Source organism: Nannospalax galili, unplaced genomic scaffold (assembly GCF_000622305.1).
Source record: "Nannospalax galili isolate Female #2095 unplaced genomic scaffold, S.galili_v1.0 scaffold511, whole genome shotgun sequence".
Classification (NCBI taxonomy): domain Eukaryota; kingdom Metazoa; phylum Chordata; class Mammalia; order Rodentia; family Spalacidae; genus Nannospalax; species Nannospalax galili.
In genome coordinates, this window is record NW_008331831.1 from 1980266 (window position 1) to 1991591 (window position 11326).

General features: G+C 36.6%; 1 protein-coding gene across 3 annotated transcripts in view; it reads right to left on the reverse strand.

The window, feature by feature from the left end:
* Positions 1–11326, reverse strand: part of Rock1 (Rho associated coiled-coil containing protein kinase 1) — a 155306-nt gene that overhangs the window by 35036 nt on the left and 108944 nt on the right. For all 3 annotated transcript variants that reach the window (XM_008826963.2, XM_017796569.2, XM_029560558.1), the window contains 5 exons: positions 10149–10299; positions 6895–7055; positions 5061–5245; positions 3073–3142; positions 2112–2206 (listed from right to left, as the gene is read on the reverse strand). In XM_008826963.2, coding sequence (XP_008825185.2) covers positions 2112–2206; positions 3073–3142; positions 5061–5245; positions 6895–7055; positions 10149–10299 — 662 coding nt within the window. The remainder of the gene's footprint in view (positions 1–2111; positions 2207–3072; positions 3143–5060; positions 5246–6894; positions 7056–10148; positions 10300–11326) is intronic.

Consider the following 11326-nt stretch of genomic DNA (forward strand, 5'->3'; position numbering starts at 1 on the left):
AAAGAGATAAACAGTAGGAAACAGGCCTTAATAAGGGAGATATGGATAAAAATTGGGTTAGTTTAAGGAAGGGGGGAGGGAAGGGTATACAAGGAATGAGAATAAAGGGAAAGAAGGAGCTCAATATAGGTAGGACCATAGGAGAAGGGTATTATTAAGGGAGAAAAGGGAAAAACGGGGGCACCTTAATTGGGGAAACCACGATGGAGGGGTTAGACAATGAGAGAGATAAATAATGCCTAGCTAGTTTTCAAAACCAGAGGGAACCTTATTACTCCAACAACCTACCTAGAAATTATACATTCCAGATCAAGAAATATATGGCTAGGCAAGGTTCATCTGAGAACAACTGGTCTTTGCCCAAGATTTATCTACATGGCACACAGTAATTAAAAGTACCAGACTGGTAGAACTAATCTTCTTCGATGTTTTACAGACATACTTTGAGGCCTATAATAATTTGGTCAGAGGGACATAAAGGATAGTTTTTGCTCCTTGCCCTCCTAGGTCGACTAGTTCCAGGGGACTATGAGTATCTCACAAAATGTTCTATAATGGTGGTGGGTCACCTGTCCTTTTGATCAAGGAGGCTGAGGAGACCCCACCAGATGGACGTGAACCAGTGTCTAGTCTACAAAGAGGAGGGTCAACACAGTAGAATCATTTCCTTCTTGCTTCCAAGCGAAGCCAACCATGGTCGAGCAGGACCTTTCACTTATCTTCCCATAGGCGGAACTGGCAAAAGAAAGGAGCCAGGGGCTCCTTCCAAGTCCATGTGACACCTGAGGAACAGATTCTCAAACGGCCTTAAGAGTAAAAATAAATTGGTTTATCTGGGCCAACTGTATGGCCTTAAACACCCAAAAGGAAAGTCTAAACAAAGATTAAAGGGGCCAATATAATTTTTTAAGAGTCCACAGGTATAGCTAAAGGCTACATAACAAGCAACAGTGTCAGATAGGAGATACCTTCTTTTGAGCTGTTGGCCAGGGTGGCCAAAGGGACTCCCAGATAGTAACCCAGCATAGAACTGGGAAAATGAACAGCAGACCTCAATCTTATCAGAAGGAATACTGACAACTCATTGCTGCTAGATGAGGAACAGCTGACCCTCCTAAAACAAAGACCTTTAGATTGGCTGACTAGATTCACCAGTGGGGAATGGCTGGGGGTGCCAACAACACAGTAGACAATAGCAGAGTATAAGGCTCTAGTGGGGGGAGGGAGGCTATGGGAGGGTGCCATATGGGAAGTGGGTATACAGTTGATTAAGATGGTTTAGGATGTTCTGATACATAGACACACACACACACACACACACACACACACACACCACAAAATCAAATTTTAAAAAATGAATTATATTTGGGGAGGAAGCATAAAAAGTTATGTCATGTTAATTAGTAGAGGTGATAAACATTACCACTGAAATCTACCCATTGACTTCATAGACATACACAGGTGCCAAGGATCCGAGTGCAACGGATTATGACTATTACTAATCAGATACATACAGATTAGAGATGCGTGTGCCAACATCTTAGTGTTATTAGAAAAAACAGTGACTCTTTCTGTGAGAAACAGTATATTTTAAAATGAAATGGAGATCTTTTTTAAAGGTTAAAAACTCATTCAATTTTATGTCTTACAGGGCTTATACTGAGTTCAATATTGTATAACCGTATTAATTCAAGCATGAACCTAAAGATTTTATAGCCACTTTTGAAGAGATGTATCTTTGCTCTGAAAACTGTTGCTGAGTATGTTAAAGCTGCAATAAAATGCTTCTCCTAAGAAAATATATGTATTTTATTATTTTTATTTTATGTGTATGAGTGTATTGCCTGAATGTATGTGAGTGCACCTGTGTCGTGCAATGCCGCAGAGGTCAGAAGAGGGCTTTGGATTCCCGTGGAACTGGAGTTAAGGATGGTTTGTACCCGCCATGTGGGTCTGGGAATCTAACCTGGGTCCCCTGCAAGAACAGTCAGTGCTCTTAACCACTGAGCCATCCTCTCCAGTCTCCATTCATTATCTTTAATTTTCCATTAGTTAAGAATGCCTTGTTGCAGTAATGATTTTTGTTCTGATGTCAAGTAAAAAGGACATACTTTTCACTCTGAAGTTCCTGTATTTTCCTTAAATTTTCTCTGTTTTTTTCTTCAATTTCTTCTTTAAGTTCCTTTACCTGGGTTTTATAAAGTGTCTGCAAAACAAATGATAAAAATTAAGTGTTTATGGGTGAATCAAACATAATCCAGCAGTTTAAAAAAAATTATTATCTTACAATCTAGAATAAGTAACCCGTGCATTTAATTACACTGAATATGGCTTACGGGACCTGGGTACTATTTAGTCACAACTTGATGTATGTTAAGTTGAAATCAAATGGCAGAAAATAAGCTTTGCAAACAAGGGACCCTCCCTACCAAACTGAGAGGCTTTAATAAAACCTCAAAGACAAACAAATTTATATAAAAGTAAAGACAACCCTGAAACAGGAAAAAGCTCTTAAATATTATAATACCTAAAACTCCAAGGCCACTTTAAAGTGTATTCATAAACAATACATACAAATCAGTGATAATAGGGAAGCAGAATTTTTTTTTTTTCGGTCTTTTTGAGACAGGGTTTCCCTGTAGCTCCAGCTGTCCTGGAACTCACTATGTAGACCAGGCTGGCCTTGAACTCAGAGATCCGCCTGCCTCTGCCTCCCAAGTGCTGGGACTTACAGGCGTGTACCACAAAATCTTTTAAAATTCTTTGGAAAGGTGTATTGCTTAGACTGGCCTGGACCTCCCTATGTAGCCCAGGCTGACTTGAATTTAGGATGATCCTGTCTTAGTCTCCCAAGTGCTGAAACCATAGGCATGTTTCCATACCTAGTAACAAAGTCTTATTATAGCTAGAATTGGATGGCAATTCCCAAAATGCTTGTAAAAAAAGCGTTATTTTTTTCTACAATTTAATAAATCCTGAACCATGAAAAGAATTACAATTTACAGAAAAGACTTCTAAATATCTTAAGTGAGTCTTTTTTAAGAGTCTGTATTAAAAATAATTCTCACTTACTGAGAAATACTGTTCAGCTTCTAGTTGGTCTTGTAATTCCCGCATCTGCCCTTCATTTCCTCTATATTGCCTTTCAATAAAAGGAAAACAGTAAACAAATGATCATATTTATAACAGATTTTCTATTATTCTTAGTTTAAGTTCCTAAAATACAAAAAGTTTAATAAAATAACATTTAAAAAATATATGTATAAACTTCATTATAATATTACTTTACTTGTTAATTTCATCAGGCCACACTGGCCCCATCTTGGCTGAGGAAACTCTTTCCTAATGAAGGTCACTTTCAGGAGCATATTAACTGTGGATCTCTCCAAACCATAAAAATGAAATTGAAAGCGAAATTTTTTTTCCTTTTTTGGTTAAGTGTTTGTAGAAAAGGGCAGTCACAGAAATACAATTAAATGTCTTATGCTGCAAACTATTAAAAGAGGTCATAAATTACTTAAGTAAAAATTCATTTTACATATTTTGGCAGACACAGGAAGGGGTGTGCAAATGAGAAATTATATAAGGAATATGAAAGGAAAGCCAAGGGCAATAAACTGGTAAAGAAGAACACAAAGAGACAAAAATACACACATATGACATACACATCTACACTCACATGGAAAAGACAGAGGTGGGAGAACAGACTCAACCACACATGGAACTTGAAGACTCAAGATTTTTTTTTAGGGGGGTCTTTTTGAGACAGGGTCTCCCTGTATCCCCAGCTGTCCTATAACTCTCTGTGTAGACCAGGCTGGCCTTGCCTGCCTCTGCCTCCCAAATGCTACGATTAAAGGCATGAGCCACCACGCCCCACTAACTCAAGATTTTTGAGACTTAATAATTTTATGTGAGACTTCTAGGCTTTAACATTAGACAGGAAACATTTTGTATTTTCGTATCTAACAGGTCATTTAGTTGATAGAACTACATTATAAACATTTACTGGATGCTGAGAGTTGCTTGGGGAGAAGTATCATATATGTCAATTGGTGAACCTGAGTTCTAAAGGAAAAAAGAATTCTGCAAATATAAATTCAACTTAATAAAAACTGACAATTTTATCCAAGAAATAGTGCTTTACAAATGAAACTGACAAGTAAAGATATAAAATAAATTTGGAGGAAACAAAAAAACCTAGCTTAGTATAAGGTATACCTATCTTTCATATTAAAATTTTAAAGCACGCTCATAAAATTCTGAAAACAATGACACCTTGGTTTTGCCTCCATATTAAGTAAGTAGGCATATGACATCTCAGGAGTAATCGAACAATAAAAGACTGCTCTCTGACATGAAATAAAGAAACAAAATAACCTCCCTCTTACCCCCTCAAGGACTGTGTCTAATTCTAGTCTCCAAAATAAAGAAATCTTGAACATTTCCTGTCAGTAGGGCAACCTTAAAAATATTTAGCCTTCACTTTTGTAATTCTGGTCTAAAGAGATAATAACATTGATAGATATGAAAATCAAAATAGAAAAAACTGGTATTTCTATCATAAACAGACTTGCTATGAAGACAGCAGCATTGGTTATCTATTTTTTCTCCTTTTAAATACTTGTATTTTCGATTTAATAAGCCTATCCTTCCAAAGCCTGAACCCTCATGCAAATCCTCTTTCCAAATAGTTCCTTTATCATAAATACATTTTAAAAAACTATTTTATTTATTATTTTTATTTTTTGTGTATGAGTGTATTGCCTGCATGTATGTGAGTGCACCCGTCTCGTGCAATGCCGTGGAGGTCAGATGAGAGCTTCGGATTCCCCTGAAACTGGAGTTAAGGAAGGTTCATAGCCACCATGTGGGTGCTGGGAACTGAACCCAGGTCCTCTGCAAGAGCAGTCAGCTCTTAACCGCTGACCCATCTTTCTAGTACCTAATAAATACTTTTATGTCACAAATTTTAAGCGGACAATCTGAATACACAAATATGAAGCACAGAAGCTAATGAGAAACAAAAAATAAAAATCACAATGGTAGTTAAGACTTACTTTGTAAGCTGGGCTAATTCAAATTCTAACAATCTCTTTGCTTCCAACAAAGTATTTATTTCCTGTTTCATCTGCTTTTCTAAACCTTTTAAATTGTCTGCCTCAAATGCTTGAGTCTTCAATTCATTCTGTAACAACAGTCGTTTATTTGATTCTTGCTCCAGCAGTAGGGTTAGATTCTTAACCTATGAATAAGGAAAAAAAAAAAAAAAAAAAAAAAGCATCATAAAACACTTTAGGAGTTCATTAGACATCTGAAAGAATACTAATCAAATCTCAGGAACATTATAATCCTTCACACTATTAATGCTAGAATGCTACTTACTATTCTAATTCTTCTTTGTGTCTGTTATTGCATATTTGCTACAAATTAGTGTCTAAATTTTAGATACAAGATCTTATGGAAAAAAAGAAAAATCTTCATTTTTAACTAGTCTGAAGATTTTGGAAAATAATTATAAAAGTGACTTGAAGGGACATTTCAAATGGGTAAATTTACCTGTTTAATCAACAAATATTGCTGTACTCTATTTTATTCCTTTGTAAAACTTAGAAATTAAAGCTAATTTAATAAATATTTATTAAGTATTTATTAGTGTTGGAACCAATGAACTAAAAATTCTTAGAAAGACTACATTGTGTTGATGATTTATTCTGTCTGCTTCTCCACCACATTTTCACAATGGGATCACTATAAAGATCATCAAATAATGTCACAACCTTAGTAAGGTTTTCCTTCACATCCATGTAGTTATACAAATTTTGTCATGCTTGTAATTACTATTGGCCTTTCTGGGCTGTATGGTCCCCAAGTTATTTAGAAAATAACTTTCTTTTCTTTTCTTCTTTTTTTTTTTTTCCTGATCTTTTTTAGACAGGGTCTCCCTGTAGCCCTAGCCGGCCTGGAACTCATTATGTAGACCAGGCTGGCCTTGAACTCACAGAGATTCACCTGCCTCTGCCTGGGATTAAAGGCATGCACTGCCACACCTGGGTTATAACTATCTTCCAAATTTTCAATATACATTTCTCTTGCTTGCTAGCTCTAACAAATATTTTTAATTGTTTTTACTCAATTTTATGTATCAATATTAGATTAATTTTATTAAAGGAATGTTTTTATATACAACTACAGCTTCTCTAATAAGTTTTAAAGAATAGCAATTACCTAGTCATGCTGTGGAAAAGCTTTCCTGTCTACAAATATTTTTAAAGTTAAATATAGTAACTACCAATTTATTTATTTTTTTTTCCAGTCTTTTTGAAACAAGGTCTCCCTGTAGCCCCAGCTGGTCTGGAACTCACAATGTAGACCAGGCTGGCCTTGAACTCACAGAGATCGGCCTGCCTCTGCCTCCCAAGTGCTGGAATCAAAGGCATGTGCTACCATGCCAGGCACTAATTCATCTACTTTTATCTTTTTTACTAACAGCATTAGAAATATGTATTTTGTGTCTTCTATCAATGTAAGCCACTTTACGATGTACTTCAACTTTTTTAAAATCCAAGAGCAGTATTTTTCTGGTAGTTCAGGATATCTTTGAACAGCTTGTTTTTTAGCAGACATTTTCTTCTAGGAAGACTAAGTCATTTTGATACAGTTTTAAGTAATGCTACGATGCACAATGGAACATATCCTATGGGGTAAATGTTCACTATTTGAAATGAAAATTCTAAGTGCTGGGATGATTACATAGGAGCAAATATAGATACATACATATGGGTTATTCATGCAAATTTTCTCAATAATGTTTAAATTACAGATGATAGGTCAATCATAACTTATGATAGCTTCTCTTTTAAAGATGAACAAAACAGGTACTGCATTTCTTACTTCGTCCTCCATCCTTTCTTTATTTTCAGTCAAATGTTCTAGCTTCTGCTGAGACTGTTTCAGATCAACATCTAGCATAGAACACTGTTTCTCGATCTGAACAACTCTGTCCTCAGCCTTCTCTCGAGCTGCTCTCTCTTCCTTCAGCTTTTTTTCCATCTCTGTGACAGAAAAAAGTTAAATATACATTTAAAGAGTACTTTAATATTTTCCCCTTTATACGTTCTGGAAATTGGTTTTAAAAGTGTCCACTGTTTTTATCCTGGGACTGTAATAGATACCAATTTTAATAGTTCTAAAGCCATTTGAATTATTAAAATGAGAATTTCTGAGGCTGGAGAGCTGACACAACCATTAAAAGGCTCAGGCTCACAACCAAAACAAGAGAATCTCTGAAGAAAAAGTTATAAAATGTAATAAGGAATAAAATACTTCTAAATCCACTAGCTCTTGCCCAACGACAGAAGAGATTATTCAGAACTGTTTTTAAACCAGAAGATCAAGAGTATAGTTAGTAGAATAATAAAGGAATAAAATGAAGGTGAAGAGTAGGAAAATATGGCTGCTGTTATTATCTTGCATTGGTCTGGAAAAGTTTCAAGAGGCAGTCTTTTGCAGGCAGGAACTCTAATTTATGTAACTCTGAAGAACAAGATCTAACACCTGTTTCAATTATCAGAAGATCTGAGTCTTTACTATGGTGCCCCCCCCTTTGATATATGGTAAGTAGTTGTATAACTAATAAGTTTGCCCCCCCCTTTGATATATGGTAAGTAGTTGTATAACTAATAAGTTTGCCTTCTTACTCTCAAAGACTGCACTCTAGGTGACAAACCATTAAAATGCAACTTCACCTTTTCCTCAACCTTACAAACATAGCTGTACTAACATAACCACCACCTCCTAATTCCCTTCTCTAATTAACACAAATCTATTCGCGTAATGCTTTGACTCTAGATACCTATCGTCCCTCAAGCTCCAGACTAATATACCAATTGAGTGTTTTAGTACATCTGTCTAGATATCTAATAAAATCTTCAAAATTATCATACTTTAGGGGGTGTACTGAGGTTTGAACTCAGGACCTTAAGTAGAATAAGTATGTGTTCTGCCAGAGCTACATCCCTAGCAACAAAATTTAACATATCTGAATAAATGCTTCTCTCCTAGCCCCAAATTACTTGTACTGTACTTATATCAATCTCCATATGGACTATAGCCATTCATTCAGCTGTTCAAACTAAACACCCCAGTCTTTCTTGATTCCTTCTTTCCACCTAATCTATTACAATTCTTGTCCCTGTGCTTCCTTCCAGTCTTTCTGCTGCCATCAGTGAGCAGATGTAACTGCTCACTGTAACTTTTTGACCACCTTATACTCACTGTTACACCTTTTCAAAGCATTCTACGGATAACAACTGTAATCTTTTAAGAACATATATTACAACTGTAGTTGGAGATCATACAATGGACTAACACATATCTAGATCAACTGATCTTTACTTATTTGAAGTAAAATAAAATAAGGCAACTGGTTGGTCTGAACTAGGATTATTGTGTTGGAGGCATGAAGCAGTGGAAATACCAAAGAATGAAAAAAGACAAGACAAAAGAGCAGACAAATTATTAAGAATGAGGTCCAAAATGGATCATGAAGAAAATTAAGACTGAAAAACAAGAAAGGAGAGTTCACTTTTTCTTTTGTCTCAGACAAGTCTCTTTATGTAGTCCAACTAGAGCCTAGACTCACAATTGTCCTGTCTTAGCTTCCTCAGTGCTAAGACTCCAGGTGGACATAACCACGTCTAGTTTAATTTCATTAACTTTTATAGTGAAGAGATGGTAGGTTAAATAAGGAAATCAGGAAGTAAAATTCTGACTGAAAAAGGAAAGATCCTGTGGCTAGATAAGATCACAGACCCTAGGGGAGATTCCTACTGGCATTATCTGATAAATGGGCATAGTATTAGACTGACCTATTATTAAACCCATAGATTAGTGCATTTCTCAACCCTCATTAGAGAATCTTCTTTCTACAGCAGATGATGATTAAAAGAAACCCACAACTGGGGCTGGAGAGATGGCTCAGTGGTTAAGAACATTGGTTGCAGAAGACCTGGATTTGAATCCCAGCACCCACATGTCAGCTAACAACTGTCTGTAACTCCAGTTCCAGGGGATCTGATGGCCTCTTGTGTCCCCCGCGGGCATTGCATGACAAAAGTGCACTTACCTACATGCAGGCAATACATGCATACACAAAAAATAAAAATAAAAGAAACCCACAACTGGTCAACATGCAGAGAATAAGAGATTGGAGTGCTCAGCCCTAAACGGGACATCTATACCACACCCTTCTTCTCTCCAAAGGCTCACGGATCACCTCAGAAAGTGTATGGTGGGGGAGATTGTAAGAGCCAGAGGTGATGGACGACCATGACAAGTGTTTTCCACATATAATAGGCAGTTGCACATAGGCACTCACAGCAGTTGTGACAGCATACACAGACCTGTGCACGCTCCTGTCAAACAAAAACTCCAGCATGGATGCAGAAGGTGGACACGAAGCCCCATCCCTAGTTGAGATAGCTGCTGGGAGATGGAGAGTCCATTTTCTTTAAGGGTGTAACCCCTAGTAGGTTGATCATGTTCCAGGGAATGGGCCCACACCCCAGATTATTATCTGAGGAAATAGGGTTGAATACAGTTGAAATACACTGCACAAAATTCTTTTTTTTAATTTGGTCTTTTTGAGACAGGATCTTCCTGTAGCCCCAGCTGGCCTGGAACTCACTATGCAGACCAGCCTGGTCTTGAACTCACAGAGATTGCCTGCCACTGCCTCCGGAGTGCTGAGATGGAAGGTTTGCACCACCACACCCGGCTTGTGTAAGATTCTTTAAGAATTTATCAGAGGGGGCTGGAGAGATTGCTCAGCAGTTAAGAGCACTGGCTGTTTTTGCAGAACACCTGGGTTTGAATCCCAGCACCCACATGGCAGCTAACAACTGTCCATAACTCCAGTTCCAGGGGATCTGACACCCTCTTCTGTTTTCTGCAGGTACTGCATGACACAGGTGCACTTAAACACATACAAGCATAACACTCATACACGTAAAATAAGAATATATTTAAAAAATAGAAAAAAAAGAATAAAAAGATTAAAACACAAGAAGAACAACATTCATTTAAAAGAAAAACAACAACAAAATAAAAAGTCAATCATGGAAAATATTCAAACAGCTAACACTTACCACACATGGCAACAGACTTTGCCTCTTCAATAGACTGATGTTTGTCAGTTAAACGAGCTTTGGTTACTTTGTGTTCATTTGTCTCTTGTTCTAACCGCTGTTGTAATGATTTGAGCTTGTAGTTTAAATCTATCTCTAAATTATTCTTTTCCTGTAAAATTGGAATGAGACTCATGTTTAAAATATGCAATAGGTACATGATTAAATCTTATATTAATATCTCATAAGAGATAAATGTTCTACTTTTATAATCATGACCTTTTCTTTATGCCCTCCCTATCAGCATTTACTATGGCTGATGCAGAGCAAGTTGTGCAGCTGGTTAAGCTCAGGATTATTTACTACCAGAATCACAATCTTTCACCTTATTTGTCAATTTTTGCTTTAAAAAGTAAGAAATTAATCTACATTTCTATCTAAATTGGCATTTACTTTCTTTTAACCAAAGAAGTATCTCACAACAAGGTAATGAGACAGGAAGGTGAGATCATTACAAATGTATTCCATTTTTACTTGCATGCCTCTCCCTTCTTTCATCCTATTTCCACATTTACACCAGTTTGGCCATCAACAAACTACTCTATGACAGAATCTTATATCTAAAGGTAAGACTTTATTATCACTTATTTGAAGGAAATCCTGGAAAGTGAAACTTAGATCTGTAATTGTTTGACCCTTTCCTTAGCAAAGTAATTAACAGTGAAATTTTTGATAAGGAAATTCTAAATGCAGGGCCAATGAGATTGCTCAGTAGGTAAAGGCACTTGCCACCAAGCCTGATAGTTAAGACCCTCAGAATCCATACAGTAGAAGGAGGGACCTGACCCCCCCACATCACAGTGTGTGGGCTGACATACACCATATACACAGGGAGAAAGGGAGGAAAAGAGATGGGAGGAGGTTCTAAATGCAAAGGCAAATCACTTTAGTCTTTCCTATTTTGCTTTTATTAACAAAATGGAATAAGCATGCATGGTTTATTATATTCTCATCTTTTATTTTCTTTCTTCACATGATCTCTGAGTAAAGACTAGTTCCTTCCTCATACCCATGTACAAAGAGACTAGGAAAAAATTATTTATGAAGTTATTTCCAAACAAAATAGTTGGGATTAAACATCCAATGCTTTTGAGAGTACAAAAAAAAAATAGCGACAACAATATGTGAAGTAAGACATA